We start from the raw sequence: 15,859 nt of genomic DNA, 5'->3' as shown, positions 1-15,859 counted from the left end.
CAAATTAGCCGCTCTCCGCCCCCGGAGACGCAAGTCAGGCAGGCACTCACGGACACCCATTTTCACGAGCCCCCGGCCCTGCCTGGGGGTGGGGCTTAAACCGATTTTGGGGGTGCTACGCGTGTTTTTGAGTGGGTGTCCAAGCCAACGTACCGGGGGGGGTGTGCGCCCGCGTGGCGATGTGCCCCGCGTTCCGTCTTTAACCGCGTGTGCGCAAAAAAGAAAAAAAAAGCTGCGTGTGTTCGCTCGCTTCCGTGCCCGGGGGGCGCGACGCAAGCCACCGCAGAGAGGACGAGACGTGGGCGCTTGTCAAGCCCAAGGCGGAGGGGCGGGCGTGGGGCGTGGGCCCGGGACTCGTCGGCCCGCCCCGGGAAGCCGGCCCCGGCGAGCCTCGGGCCCCAGCGATGGGGACGTGTTCTCCTTTAAGAGTTAAGAAACTTGAAACCTTGTTTGCGCAACAATCAGCGCCGCGGAGCCGCCAAAGTGTCTAGACTGGCATATGATGGGAGGCAGCCAATGACTCCGCGGCGCTCCTCCGGGGGCCCTCCGTGTGCGTTTGAGGAGAACAAAAAAAGAGAGCGAGCCGAGCGGGGTAGCGAGCGAGGGGAGCCGAGCCGAGAGAAAGAGCCGCCGGGCGCTGCCTCGCCAGACCTCGCCGGGACCGCGGGGCCACCGGGAGGCACTTAGGCAGAGGGGGGAGGGGACACTCAGCCGCCGCGGCGCCCGGAGCGTCCGAGCGCACCGCGGGGCTGCGGCCTCGGCAGAGCGCGCTCCCACTCAGGATCCCCAGCAGCTCCGTGGGATTTTTTTTTCACAGCCTCTGCTCCCGTGTTGACACTCGCCTTCGGGAGAACTCACTCCAAGTGCATCTAGCGCGCCTGGGACCTGAGACGGAGTTGGCCTGCCGTGCTTGCAGACCTGGGCATTGAAGGGGGGCTGTTGTTTTGGGGGGATTTATTCTTTCCTTCCCCCCCTCCTCCCCCACTCCCGCCTGCCTCGCCCCTCTCCTCCCCCCCCCAACTTTTTTTTTCCTTTTGCAGGCAGTTTAAGAAGGGAGCTCAGGGTCTTAACACGTCTGCTTTTTTTCGGGTCGGGCAAGAGAAGCCCATGTAGTAGTGGGGCGCTTGAGTCTCAGGAGCGAGGGTTTCGCAGAGCAGCCTCGGGGTTCGGAGCGAGCGCTTTGTGCCCATGGACCAGCCGCGCGGCTCCTGAAGGCTCGCCGGCCCCTGCGGGGTCGTGGCCGCCGCGCGCCGCCCGCAGCCCTCCGGAGCGCGGGCGCTGGAGTGGCCGAGCGGCGCGGGCTGCGCCGGGACGCGCGCGTGTTCCCGGGCCAAGCTCCCTCATGTGGCAGCCCTGCGGCGCCCCTTCGACGACGGGCTGTGCGCGGTCTGCACTGCGCTCGGCGGCCGAGCTTCCTATGGGGCTGCGGCCCGCGCCTCGCTGAGGGAACGGACCCCTGGTAACTGGAGACCGCCTCCCATCCACCCCCCGGCGCCAAAGGATATCGTATGTTCAGGTCCAAACGCTCGGGGCTGGTGCGGCGACTTTGGCGAAGTCGTGTGGTCCCCGACCGGGAGGAAGGCGGCGACGAGGATGGGGGCTTGGGTAGCCGAGCTGAGGCAGCCCCGTGGGCACGAGAGGGCGCAGGCTGCGGGCGCTCCGAAGTCCTCACGGTAACCCCGCGGCGGCCCCGGGACGCGGTGGGACAACGAGGCGCCCAGAGCGTGGGCAGGCGCCGGCGCGCAGGGGGCCCCCCGAGGCCCGTGTCGGAGCCGGGGGCCGGCGCCGGGGGCTCCTTGCTGGACGTGGCGGAGCCGGGCGGCCCGGGCTGGCTGCCCGAGAGTGACTGCGAGACAGTGACCTGCTGTCTCTTCTCGGAGCGGGACGCCGCTGGCGCACCTCGGGACGCTGCCGCCGGCGACCCCCTGGCCGGGCCGGCGCTGGAGCCCGCGGGAGGCGGGCGGAGCCGTGAAGCGCGCTCGCGGCTGCTGTTGCTGGAGCAGGAACTGAAGACGGTCACGTACTCGCTGCTGAAGCGGCTCAAGGAGCGCTCGCTGGACACGCTGCTGGAGGCGGTGGAGTCCCGCGGCGGCGTGCCGGGCGGCTGCGTGCTGGTGCCGCGCGCCGACCTCCGCCTGGGTGGCCAGCCCGCGCCGCCGCAGCTGCTGCTCGGACGCCTCTTCCGCTGGCCCGACCTGCAGCACGCCGTGGAGCTGAAGCCCCTGTGCGGTTGTCACAGCTTCGCTGCTGCCGCCGACGGCCCCACTGTGTGCTGCAACCCGTACCACTTCAGCCGGCTCTGCGGGCCAGGTGAGCGCGCCGCGGGGCCCCGCGCTGCCCCCTCTTGCACGAGCCTTGCGTGGTGTGGGCACGGGAGCGTTCAGCGGCCTGTGTGTGTGTGTGTGTGTGTGTGTGTGTGCGTGCTAGTGGGGAGGGAGGTGCCCCGCCCGGGAAGGAGAGCCGGGTAGAGGGTATGCGAGTCACACGCGGTGCACTGGGTGCATCGCGACTTTGCCTGCAAACTTAAAAAGCAGTTCGGCTAGGGAGGGGGGCTTCTCCATGCAGGCTTTAGCGTACCTGACGGGAGGCTGCAGCTGCACAGACGGTGAAAGCGGAGGGCAGGCCGAGGAGAGGCCTAGGAATTGGGAGGTCCTATTGCTCTCCACCCCTAGCATTTAGGTATCTATGCCTTGAGCCCTACACAGTACTTTTGTCTCCCCGAAGCTGCAAGTTGTGAAACGGGGTGTAGACAGATCGCACCGCTCATCAGTCAAAGGTGTTCCTAAAATGTCCTACTTGGGCCTTTGTACACTGTGGCGCAAAGCGGTTGCAGGATAAGGTCGCTGGCATTCTCAACACGAGGTGGCTGTCATGCTAGCATCACTCCATCTTCCACTTTGTTGAGCTCTGGAGAGTGAAGGGTCTTGCATGAGTAGGAGAGGAAGATGGGTACTTACGATCTCTTCGAAGTGCCTCCCCTTTCCTTCTTTGTTCCTGGACACATGCCACCCACCCCTAGCCTCACTCCTGGCCAGTTCCTGGGTGCTAAAGCAGAGGTGAGGACAAGGGGAGGCCCCGCAGCTTAATGCCTCCACTTGCTCAAACCGTTTGAGCCTGTGGACAGTGTGTGTGTGTGTGTCCCTGTCTCCCTATTAGGCAGTACCAGGCAGCGTGGGGGTGAGGTGCTGGAGGGCTCCCTAAGTGAGTTAGCACCCACCCTAGGGACACCTGGAAGGTCATTTCCATCACTCACCACAGGTTCCTGACTGTCTGGGAGGGTGTGTGTGTGTAGGGGGGTGGCAGTGGCAGGGAAATGGGGCTGGGAGTTACTGAAGAGGGGCCACTGATGGGGCACTGGGGAGGCGCAGCCTGTGGGCAGCTCTCTGACCTGTTGCTCCTGCTGCCTCTTCTGGCAGCTTCTCTTAGAAGTGGATTTCTCCTCTCTGCAACGCCTGCCTTCCCTGTCTTGGGAACCTGGGGACCCTATGGTGGGGCCCGGTTCCCTCTTGTAGAAGCCCCACAGGTTTTTTCTCTCTCCGCGTGGCACCAGGTGCTTGTGGAGCGCTTGCGCTGGGCCAGGCCCTGGGCTGTGTGCTGGAGAATGGTAGAACCTAGGTAGAAGGGATGTGGGTAGAGTCAGGTCTGTGCCTCTGGCTGACTGGTAGTGCTGGGTGCGTGCGTGTGTGTGTGTGTACACGTGTGTGCATGTACCAGGATCACCTCTGGGAGTTTCACAGCTCTCACCTGCAGCCTGGTCTTGGAAGATGGATCAGAGAAGAGTTAGGGTGCCAGGCAAGCCCAAGTGGGTGGACAAGGGAGGACAGAGAGCAGGACCCGCCGCACTTCTGCTTTCTGGACTGGGAGTTGCCCTGGGTTTGACTTAGGTAGACTTGACGGGTACAGGTGAAGGCGACCTGGCAAGCTACAGCCCGGTGCTCCTTAGCTGGGGCCCCAGTTCTAGGCTCTGGCCAGCCAGTAACTGACAGCTCGCTGGCTGACTTGGGGCTAGTTAGCACCCCTCCTGGAGGTGCTAGTGCAAGCCTAGTGCCCTGCCTCTTTGCAAGCTATACTGGGCTGCGGGACCTCCTCCTTCCACTGCTTTACCCAGGCAGGCCCCGTTAGGGGCATCTGGGAGGACTGCTCATCTGCGTCTGCTTGACCCTCTGGCCGTTGGGGCCAAGCTCTGGGGAAGCCCTTGGCTGCCCACCCTACCCTCCACCCCCGGCCGCCTGGCCGCCAGCCTGGCTCCCTGTGGCTGGGCGGGTGCATAGCTGGGGCTCAGTGGGGCGCGTCCTGATAAGGATACTGCTCCTTCAGGACTCCAGGGCGAGAGGGCTGGGCATGGGGCAGACAGACAGACACCCTGAGCTGGGCACCCAGCTAAGAGAGAGGAAAGCATTGTGGCACACTAGGGCCGCCAGACTTGCAGCCGCCCAGGGCCAGGAGTGTGGACCCCACCCCCGCACCCATGTGGTGCCGCTGGCCCGGCTGGCTGGCCCGGCTGGCCCGGCCCGGTCATGCACTTGCTGGAGCCAGGCCCTTCTGTGAAGTGAGAGGGCTGATCTCAGCCACTGGGGGCCTCCTGGCCTGTGGGCTCCCGGCCTTGGGAGTCAGGCCATCACTCTGCATCCCTCGGGTGCGTCCTTCTGTCCCGGGAGAAGCCAGCACACCAGGCTCGGTTGGGTGCCTGTGTGGACGGAAATGTGGAGAAATGCTTTAATCACAGCTCTAACCTGTGTTTATAGAGAGCTCCTTTCTCCTGAAAGTACCCATTAACTTTGGAATAAATCTCCTGCTCTTTGCCTCACCACTTTTTTTTTCTATAATTATATTCAGTAAATTACTATTATCCAAATTGTGCCCGGGAAAGAGACAGAGTGAGACAGAGAAGTTCTGAACGACTGGAGGAGGCCGCCTTGGAAAACACAGGGTTCCCAGGCCGGGACTATAGGAATTAGAACGGGCTAGAAAGTTTTCCTTTTCTTTGGCCTGGCATTATCCCTTTGAAATGAGATCAATTTCAAGTTGGGCTTCCAAGCCCCCGCCCCTAGGCCTGCCTGTCTGCCCCTCCTGGAGGTGAGGAAGGGGTGATAATGTGCAGTTTGCCTCTTGCTGGCGCCAGCCGGCTGCGCTGTTTATCTGGCTGCCGGGGGAATCTGGGCAATTAGGCTCAAGCGGCCTTAAAGCGCCAGGAGCTCCATTTCTGTCTCTCCCATCCTGGGGCTTGGGGCCTGAGCTTTCAGTTTCTGGAGAGTTGAGGGGATGGATGCTGTGGTGAGGGTCGGGCGAGACCCCATGCCTACGCACACGCGGCGGCGGGGAGGAACTTGGAGGCCCCTAGGGGCTGGTGGATCTTTCTGTTAAGACGCTGGGCTGCGGAGGTCTGGGAGGCAAGGTAATGACCCCACTCTGAAGCTTTGCCAGGCTCTGGGAGAGGTGGGGAGAGTCTAGAACCACAAAGTCTGAGGACCCCCAGAGGCTAACCAGAGGTTCACCTGGGCTGGTGCTGACTGAGCACTCTGGTTTCTGGGGGAAGTTGGAAAAGATTCCTGGTGCCTGAGGGGCTGCCATGGCTGAGGGAGGGAAGTAGACAAGAGGGCCTGGAGGCAGCTGGGTTTCTCTCGGGAGCTTTTGTCCACTCCTCAGCGGAGGCACCTGTGACACGAGGCCTGGCCCCGTGAGAGTGGCAGTGAAGAATTACCCAATGGGATCAGGGATTGGTAATGTATGATCCAAGCACTGGATTGAATACCATCCCGCTACCTCAAGGAATGAAACAGTGGTCCATGCTCTGACATGGATGGACCCTGACCACACTGAGAAGCCAGTGACAGAGCCCACGTACTGTGATTGTGTTTATAAGAAATGTCCATGTGGTTGGGAAAGGGGGTGGGCGGTGCTGCTGCAGGCTCAGCTACCGCCTGCAACACCAGTACCCTGTATGAGTTCCGGCTGTAGTGGTTGGCTACTCTGCTTCTCATCCAGCTTCCTTCTAATGCTCCTGGGACAGCAGTAGAAGTTGGCCTAAGTGCTTGGGTGTCCACTCCTCCCTCCACTGCCACCCGTATGGGAAACTCAGATGGAATTTCAGGTTCCTGACTTACACCTGGCCCAACTCCAGCCATTGCAGTAGTTTAGACAGTGAACCAATGGGTGGAAGATTTCTTTCTCTCTATTCTTCACTTCCATCTCTGTTTCTCTCGCTCTGTCTTTCAAGTAAATACATAAATCTGAACACACACACACACACACACACACACAAAACGTCCAGAACAGACAAATCCACAGACTGGCTCAGTGGTGGCCTAAGATTTAGGGGATGGAGGTTTAGGAAGTGACTGCTAATGGGGATCAGGATTCTTTTTGCGGTGATGAAAATGACCTGTAATTAGATCGTGGTCAGTTGCATAGCTTTATGAATAAACTCAAAAACCACTGAATTGTATACTTTTAAAAGGGTGAGTTATGGTCGGCCGATTGTATCTCAGTTTTTTTAAGATGCACCTACTGGCACCCTTCAGGGTTGAGTTGAGAAGTAGAGGAACATCTTGTCTTGGGCAAGGGCTTCACTTGACTGTTAAAATGGTGTACCTATCAGGTTGCTTGTTAAAAGGAGTTGAGTTCCCAAGTCCCTATCTGTTTCTGCCATTACGGGTCTTTCTTGTGGCAGGGTGGAGGGGTCGGGGAGTGGCGTTAGTGAGTGAGCCTTCCCACTCTTAGGACCACCTCGCATAAAATTTAGGGATTGGCTGCCAGCCTCAGCTTCTGTGATCAACAGTTCTGGTCTCCAGAATCGCCCAGCTCAGCTGTGATCCTGTGTGGTGGGTTTGACAGCTCAAGGCCTCTGAAGTAGAGACATAGTGAACCATTCTGGCCCTTAATCTTTGGCGCCTTGGGGAGTTGGCCTCTAAAAGAGATGCTGGAACTGGTGACAGTGGCTTAATGTGAGCTGTCTTCCTTCAGTGTCACCAATAGGGGGCAGATGCCCAGAGCTTCCTACCGTGGGTATCATGGACCTCTGCTAGTCAGAGTGTAGAAGCAGCCCTCATCCACGAGTCTCAGGTCCTCCCCTCTTCCTCCAGGGTTTGTGGAGAGGCCAATGTTTCTCTTGGCCCATGGTCAGCTCGAAAGGGAAAGTCACTTACACTGGCTGGGCCCCCATCTCTGGACATGGGGAAGCGGTCTCAGTGCCCATCCCCTGAAGGCTAGCTCTCCATGACCCATGCCTCTTGTCCCAAGACCATGGGGCCACAATCCAGCCTGGCCTCTGGTCCCTTCTAGGCTCAAACCTGTACAGGTGACCCACCTCCTGAGTCTTGCTGAAGGTCTTCTGTGGGTGTCCCTGGGTCCCTCATGCCCTTGTCCATGGGTGTAGCCAACTTTGCCATTATGTTTGTGATGGCTTTGGTCCATATAAGAGTTTTAGTCCTGTCTGTGTTGAATTCACAACGGGACCAGAACCCAGCAGGGTGTGTAAAAGGGGGCATGTCAGGATTCCCTGTCAGGCCTGGGTACAAATGCCAGCTAAACCCTAATGGCCCTAGGGGATGTGAGGAAGTCAGTTTTTCTCATCTTTGAAACTGGGCTAATAGTGCTGTTCCATTGTATTGCTTTTTCATTTGAGAAAGGATGAAATAGGGGCTTCATGCAAAGGGCCTGGCTTGGAGTGGGATCCCTGGAGCAGGTGCTGAGCAAGCTTCCAGCTCTCTCCCAGGGCCTCTCCGTGGTTGACTCTTCCCTCTCGCTGATGTTGTCCACTTCACAGTGCCCGGGTGTAGACCTGTGAGCCTTCCACCTGGTGGAAGTCACTCCTGGCTGGAGAGGTCAGGGTGGGGAAGAGGTGAAGGCTCATTGGATGCGTGGAGCAAAACAAATGCTGCGAAGCCTAATTGTGCCTTATTATAATTACGACAAACACTTATTACCCCTTGTGTCATTACTGATACTCGCCTAATAATAGTTATTACCACTTTATTACCACTGCCAGTTTGTTTTAGTTTGCGATTTGGTGGTGTTTAGTTTCATTTAGAGAAGATGAAGGGCCATTTCATTCATGCAAATTGTTACTTAGTTTAGCAAATTGTTACTTCCCATAAGGCAAGAGGCTAAGGAATTCTTCTGAAGGCAAAATGTCTGTTTTTAAGCAGGAATATTCTAGGCAGATGAAAGGGAGCCCCAAGAAAAAGACTCATCGTCGACAGTCAGGAATCACAGACGCTGAGCTGCAAGGCTGGAGGGGGGCTTGTGTCTCACCCCAACCCTTCAGCACTGTGGAAACTGAGATCCTGGGAGCTGCAGGAGCTGGGGGTGAATGAAGCCTCCCATCCAGGTTGCTCTGAGCATCCCGGGGTTCCCATTGCTACGCCAGCCTCCTTGCACCCACGAGTGCTCCAGGGCAGCTTGTCGGCATGGCAGCACTCACAGTTAGTTCCGAATCAGGCTTGGCCCAGTTTGGCCAAGATGAGAAAACACAGGATGCCTGGTTCTGTTTCAGTGTCAGGGAAATAGCGTGTCATAGTATAGTATGTCCCAGATGTTGCCAGAGATTTAAAAAATAAAATAAAATCTACAAATCTGCTGTGTCTGCCTCCAATTCAAGGTGAAACAGGCATGCCTGGATGTTTATCTCTGCCTTCCCTCTGCCTCGGAGTTGTTATCACAGTTGGTGCTGCTGCTGGTAGAGGTATCTATCTCCACACCGCCCAGAGCTGTTCTAAGCATTTTCCCCAGCTCTATCTTTCTTTGGCTCTCCCCAGTCAAGCCTAGAGATCTAGATGATCATTATCGCCATCTCCAAGCTGAGGGAACAGGCCCAGAAAGGTGACAGAAATTGCCTGAGGTCACACAGCCAAAGGTGGCATGGTGGAATTTGAGCCCAGGTCTTTGCTATGCAATCCTGGAGAGGGGGGACTGGGGAGGGTTTGTAGGAGATTGAGTTTATTGTTTGAGGAAACCGTTCATTAGGAGCCCAGGTGTGAACACCCCCACCCCCAACGTGACATGTTGTCTCCTGTCTTCCAGAATCACCGCCACCCCCCTACTCTCGGCTGTCTCCTTGCGACGAATACAAGCCACTGGGTAAGTGTGCCCCCTTCCACAGGTCCTCCTCCTGTGGCAGCGTGTCCACTCTCCATTGCCCTGCAGCCCAGAGCTGGCAGGCTGGGCGGGAGCAAGCCTGGTTGCTTTGCAGTGGGGTGTAATTTCGCACACACTCCCACATTCAGGTCAAAGCAGAGCCAACTTCCCTGTTTACATCTTGACATTCCAGGGCTCATTGTTAACCTTTTGGTGACCTTTGGACATGGGCTTTTGGGGGGTGAAATGGGTTTGGACTGAATCATCTCCTCGGGAGGAGGGGGGTTTGGCTGTGCCTGCTCTTGACTTGCTCTCCCCCAGCCCCAGCCCTAGGGTTGGACCCTTTTAGTGGGTATTAATCAACACTGGGACAATTAGGTGCGACATGCAGTTTTTGTGGAAAGGAGTTATGCTTCCTTCTGCTCCCCACCTCAGTAGCTAGCTATAGTATTAGCAAGAGTGTGTTGGTCCGGAAAGGCCTGAGCGTGGTCTATCCCCAGGAGAGCTCAGTCGAGGTGGTGGTGTCCCCCACAACATGTACCCTGCAGAGGCAGGACACGTTTGCTGTTGAACCTCTTGGGGTGAGATGATCAGCTCGAATTCTGGGGTTTGCTGAAGGTGCTTGGCTAAGTAGAGATGGCTCATCCACCAGCTGTGCATATGGTGAGTCCTGAGCCTTGGCAAGGGTGGGCTGGGTTGCTCCCCCTCCCATGAGGGCAACTGTATGCTTGCAGCAGTGCCCAGGGGCTGCAGAAGAAGGCAGATGGCGTGGCAATGATGTTAGAACATTCCACCCCGCGACCGCAGGAAGGAGGGTTTGGTTTGTTTTCTTTTGGGTCTAGGCCTCGTCAGGGCATGTGTCAGCACCATGCTAGCTTTGCAGGCTCCGGCCTTCCTCCCAAACCTTCTCCTGGGAAAGCAGAGGCACCCAACGGGCCCCTTCAGGAGCCTGACCTCCCTCCGAGGGGACCATGTGAGTCAGTGGCTGGGATGCTGGTGACCTCCCCATTGTTTGTTCCAGAAGCATGATGGTCTCCTGGATGGAGAAGCTTTGTTGAATTCTTTGTAGGGGGAACTGGAGAGGTCAACTGGTGGGAACCCATCTCTTCACAGAGCAGGAGTCAGCCTGGGGGGAGGGACAACAGTAAGGCCTGTCTTTAAATTGTGGTGGACACCAGGATGCAACCCCAGCCCTCCAGAACAGCCATTCGGAAGCCCACAGATGTCTTGGTTATTTCGAGAGGGAAATAACCCCTGGAGGCCCAGGAAAAGCTATGCTCACTCCTGGAGGTAGCCCACCTTCTGTTTCCGCAGGGCTTGAGTTCTCATCCCAGCTTCAAAATCACAAGGAAATTGTCAGGTGAAATTGATGGGCTATTTGCCTATTTGCCTTTCTGTGTCGGGTGGTCCATTTTCTGCCTCCTTGGCCCACACACTGACACTGACATGGCTGAGTGGGTGCAGCAGAAATGAGGAGTGTGGTGGAGTCTCTAAGCTGGAGGGGCAGAGTAGATATGCTGCAGGAGAGGGTCTGCTATTCTGACTCCTCCTCCTCCTGAACCCTCCCAGGGCTGTGTGGGAGCCTTGGTTGCTCTCCAAGAAGTGGGATGCGCCTGGAGCGCCCCTGCAGAACTCGCTAGAGGGCTGGGGGTGCTGAGCACACGGAGCACATTCTGTATTCATAGCTAAGTCCTTGTAAGAGGTTCTCACCTGGACACCCAGCGCGCTGTAGTGTGTGTGCTTCCAGTATTCCAGGCGCCCTTATTGTCCTGCTCATTTTGTTTGCCCAGCAGGTTGTAATCTTTATGCCCTTGTAGATCATCTGCATTTTGGGGGGGGTCGTTAGTTTTTCTTTGCTTTGCATCGTTGCCTTTTCATAAACAAAGTCAGTTCACTTGTAAGTCTCTGCGATCACAGCATACCAAAAACCAAAATAAAACGCAGAACACCCAGTCAGCATCTGGCAACTGGGAAATGAGGGGGGGAAGAAAAGAAAGGCCAAACTGGTTTGTGTTTCATCTTCCCGCTCCCCAAGCCTTGTGGTTTAAAAAAACAAAAAAAAAACAAAAACAAAAAAAACCTGCAGAATCGAATGGAATTCCAGCTAGTGAGGAGGCCCTAGGCTTACGGTTTTGTCCCAGGAATCCCCCAGCTTGGAATGGTCCTACTGGGCCAGATGGGAGCAGCTGAGCCAGACCTGGGCCAGGGTGGGAGAGAAGAAGATGAAAATGCTACAGGCCTTCCAACTCCGGGACAGGGATGGGCACAGTTCCCTAGTACCAGTGGTAGGGGCACGGGCCAAGGAAAAATTTCCCAAGTCGGCCTGTCCTGAAAGGTATCAGCCTGTCCTTACTCAGAAGAACATGTGCAAAAGGATTTCCTATTCCCATCTCAGTGGCCTGCAGACATGGGAAAACAAATAGTAGGCGCTACATGAAGTGCTTAAGACTTCTTACCAAGAAAACAAAGAATTCTTTAAAAGGACAATACAGATGCAGCAAGCCACTCTCTGAGTAGATTTGGATCTTCGGACGTGGGGGAAGGGGAATGGGGAGGTGGAGAAGCTAATCTGGGAGCAAATGGTTGAGCCCTTAATTAGAGGGGTGTACACGGGACCGAGTGAGGGTGGCTGGTGACTTGTTAAAACAGTTTCCCCGGCTCCAGCGGGAGGAAGGGAGGAAGGAAGGAAGCAAGAAGGAACAGCTTCAAGAATTTTAATGGCTGTAATTAAGTACAGCCACGATGAATTGTGTAGGGGCTTAATTTCACCTTGCCCAGGGAAGGCTCCAAGCTGCTGCTTGCTTGGGTGGGCCCCCTCAACACCCCATTCCAACGGTGGTGGGTTCCTTTGGTGGTCAGAGCAGGTGTGCATGGGTCTGGGTCGCAGCATGGAGAGTTTCAGGGCTGGGCTGCTGGGCTGGGCAGGGTGTAGGGGGTGTCACAGAGTGACGTCGGGAAATAGCGAGGGGCACGCTGCCATGCCTGTGTGTGCATGTGAGATGTTCGGCGTGCTGAAGATGGTGTCCCACGGCTAAGTTGTCCTTGTCTTTGCCCCTGCAGATCTGTCTGATTCCACATTGTCTTACACTGAAACCGAGGCCACCAACTCCCTCCTCACTGCACCCGGAGAATTCTCAGGTGGGCTTCCTCGTGGGCTCCAAGGCTTCTCCTTGGGCACCTGGCTGGGGTGTTGAAGTGTGACTGGCAGGGACAGGTTGGGGTGGGGCCGGGGAGGTCGTTGCGCTGGCCTCCCCCTTTCCTCCCACCTTGAGGATGGGGAGCTTCCTCGGGGGGTGGAGAACAGCCTGTCTGAGTGAAATGTGAAGGTAGATGCTTTTAGAGTGCCCGTCCACCGTGGTGTCAGCGGGGTGTCTGCTTTGTCTTCTGTGGAAGCGAGGAGAGCACAGGTTCACCTCAGTTTTGCTCCTTCCCATCCAGGAGAGACCCCCGTGGGATGAGTGAGGCGAGGTCAGGCACTGGAGTGCGCTGAGGGAGCTTTGGCGGGGAGGCGCTGGCAAGTTTGGGTTTGCCCGGGGTCTGGGGTTCCTATGCCTTCTCCTGGGGTAGGGGCTACTGGGGTAGAAGCAGAGGATAGCCCTGGTTTGGAGCCCCTTACGCCTTTGCAATGAAAAGCTGACTTTCCCATGTGCCAGGAGGTTCCTAAATGAGAGGGCTGGGGGTCTTGGATGCTAAGAGGGACTCTGGTGGTGGTTATGTTCCGGGGACTGCCTGGGCAGGTGGCCTGCTATGCCAGGTGGGCCTGACGGCTCCTTTGGTGGACATGGATGGCTGGGTTTGTCTGCGTCAGAGCTGTTCTTTCCATATAGCCATGCAGCAGCAGGGACCACGGCGGTTGATAGAGGGTTGACTATGACCGTGGGCCAGGCCCCACTCCCAGCACCACCTTACATGCATCCTCTTGGAGTGGTCCTAGGCCTGAGAAATGGCTCCAGGGTCTGCGTTCCTAACCACTGTCTGTTCCCCACTTTTCTTCAAGGGTCAGTGGCAGCTCTCACACTTGTAGCTCCCACCACATTCTGCCATTCTTGCCCGTGATTCTAAGAGTCGCCCCACACTGGCTGCCTGTGGCTTCCCAGCCATTTCCCTTTTCCATGTGTTGCCTGTTCTGCCCGCAGCCATGGGAGGTCACATGAGTGTGGCTGTTTTGGAGGTGGAGACCCTGGAAGTATGGCCTCGGCCGGGACTGAAGTCTGGCTATCCTTGGTTTCACTACTGTCTGTCTGCTGGTCTCTGAGGGAGGAGAGGTTCTGATGGGGCCACTTCATTCCCTTCCCTGCCTCTTGATTTTGTCTGGTTTTGTGCTTCTGAGACCCAACCATATGGACCCACACGCCCCATGCAGTTTTGCAGCCGGAGGCTTGAGAGTCTGACTTTATGATTCTGCATTGTTGCCACCCCTCCGATAATTTAGGTGCATTGACAATGGTTAGTTAGATGAACAGGTCATTTTTTGACATTTCCTTTGCATGTGAGCTTGAACCTGCCATACTGTCTGCACATTGTGTTTCAAGCACAATCTCCCGTTGTGCTAGGCATTGTGAACAGGCCCAATGCTTGGTTCAGGCACCTGGATCAGGCTCCTGGAGCTGGCCCTGAACACCTGCAGAAATCCCTCCCACAATGTGGGTCCCAGGAGAGAGCGCCCTCTGCAGGTCAAAGGTCTCCGGGCTGTTACCTCCACACCTGCCTGTCTTTGTCGCCTGGTGGGCCAGTGTTTGGGACTTCCACCAGAGCAGCTTTTGGTTCTGGACAGTGAGAAGGCTCCTGTGACTCTTTAACGTGGATGTGGACTGCATGATTCTCACGAGAACACTGTGCCTCTAGTGGCTTGGGATTCTCAGGGGCTGACAGATTTGGGGAGATCATCTGTTGCTTCCTTTGGCAGGCAGATGGAGTAAGGTCTCAGTGGGTTTTGTGTGGGCTTGGGGTGGCTTCGAGTGAGTGGAGCAGGCATCTTCCAGAGATTATTTGTGTCCCCTCCATTTGTGGGACCCCTTTTCCCCTTTTCCGGATTGCTCTGTCATGAGGGATCTGAGGCCTGTAGGTGAGAGCTGTTCCTGCCCCCAGGTTGGGGGGCTGTGCTGGCTGTCATCCTGGAGGACAGACCCAGGAAGGGCGACTCCTGAGGGATGGCAGGCAGGGCCTGCAGGGGCCAGACTGGGGCATTTGGTGGTCAGGGACTGATGACCGTGGTGTGGGTGCTGTTGATGGCAACAGGTGGCATTTGTGGATACTTGTTACATGCCAGCCATCACACTCTCTTGGACTCCTTATCTCAACCTAGTGTGACCAGAGTAAGTGTCCTCTGCTGTAGGTGAGAGGGAGGCTGAGACTGTCGCCGGGCTCAGCTGCTCCAAGGACCAGATTATGCGTGGCAGGTGTGGGATGTGAGTCCCTGTCCAGCTCCCACCATGAGAGCACTGCCTGCTGTTCCCCAGTAAAACTCCCCATTCCCTTCCTCGAGTCAGACCCTGGCAGGGCCAAGTGATCCAGTCAGGCCTAGGTCTCTCTCCTGGCCTCTCTTCCTTCTGGATAAAATGGGAACAAATTAAATAATCCACAAGGAGTCTGGGACCAGCCCATCCTGATTTAAGGGGCTGACAAGGGAACTCCTCCAGGCTACCCAGGGAGCAGACTCCACAGACTGCCCCATGGACCACATGGGCCAGCTGCCCTTCATCTCCATATGGCACGGTCCTGTCTTGGTCAGGCAGCTGTCTGCAACCTCAAGATGGAGACCACCCTTGTCTATGTCCACAGGAACCATCCCAGGGTCTTGCCTGGAGCTACCGGCTTGTAGTCAGCTCCAAGCTCTCTACCTCACTCCCATGTGCCAAATCAGAGGAAGCAGAGGCTGGTATGGGGCCTGGTAGGAGTTCTGGCACTCTGTTACAAGCCCAGGCACACCGATGGGCATGGCAGCAGGAAAGGAGACTCTCAGTCTGTCTGATAATTGGTGACACAGCAGTCCTGTGACCTCCTCCATCAGCTCCAGGTTTGGATACCTGGTCCCCACTCAACAGATGGGCAAGCTGAGGGGGCAGGCGATTTCACCAAGAGGAGGCTGGAGTGCAGAGCATTTTTCAAAGGCTGTGTCTTCATTGGGGCATGGGTAAAAGTGTGGCCTGCAGGTGCCCCTTGGGTCTGGCAGGCACTCTGGGTGGTTTGCCCAACTCAGGGGCCCCTGTACTAGCCTCTGACCACATAACTCCCCCAACCTCCCCAACCCCCCCAACCATGCCCCAGGTTGTTTCCTTCTCTGCGACATGTCCATTCACTTGCCCATTTATTGAAAATTTATTTAGTTTGTGTTTTTTTTGACAAAGGAGAAAGAGAGACAGAAATCCTCTACCCACGGGTGCACTCTCCACATGGCCACATCACTTGGGGTGGGGCCAGGCTGAAGCCAGAAGCCAGGAACTTCATCCTGGTCCTCCACATGGGTGGTAGATGCCTAAGCACTTGGGTGGTAGATGCCCAAGCACTTGGCTCACCTGCTTTCCCAGGTGTGTTAGCAGGAAGCTGGATCAGAAGCAGAGCAGCTGGGGCTGGAACTGGTGTTAGAGGAGAATGATGCAGTAGGCGATAGCTTTAACCAGTGTGGCATTATGCGGGCCCCTCCTTTCCTGTTTTCTTGATTTCAGGGTAGGGAGTAAAGGAAGATGAGTTAGAGAAATTTGTACTAAGGTGTGCATGGCTGGTTGGCAGCCTTTTTTGTTTTTCTACTCAAAAATTATGCTGTGATTCGAGGGTTATGGAGGGG

General features: G+C 56.6%; 1 protein-coding gene across 1 annotated transcript in view; it reads left to right on the top strand.

The window, feature by feature from the left end:
• The first annotated feature begins 973 nt into the window (after nucleotides 1-973).
• SMAD6 (SMAD family member 6) overlaps nucleotides 974-15,859 on the top strand; it is a 69,173-nt gene continuing 54,287 nt past the window's right edge. Inside the window, exons 1-3 of the mRNA XM_036495590.2 lie at nucleotides 974-2,310; nucleotides 9,022-9,078; nucleotides 12,136-12,213. Of these exons, the coding sequence (XP_036351483.2) occupies nucleotides 1,509-2,310; nucleotides 9,022-9,078; nucleotides 12,136-12,213 (937 nt within the window). The 5' untranslated portion in view covers nucleotides 974-1,508. The remainder of the gene's footprint in view (nucleotides 2,311-9,021; nucleotides 9,079-12,135; nucleotides 12,214-15,859) is intronic.

This window comes from Ochotona princeps, chromosome 6, assembly GCF_030435755.1.
Source record: "Ochotona princeps isolate mOchPri1 chromosome 6, mOchPri1.hap1, whole genome shotgun sequence".
NCBI classification, from domain to species: domain Eukaryota; kingdom Metazoa; phylum Chordata; class Mammalia; order Lagomorpha; family Ochotonidae; genus Ochotona; species Ochotona princeps.
Note: the sequence above shows the minus strand (reverse complement) of the source record. Positions and strands in the feature narration are given on the sequence as shown.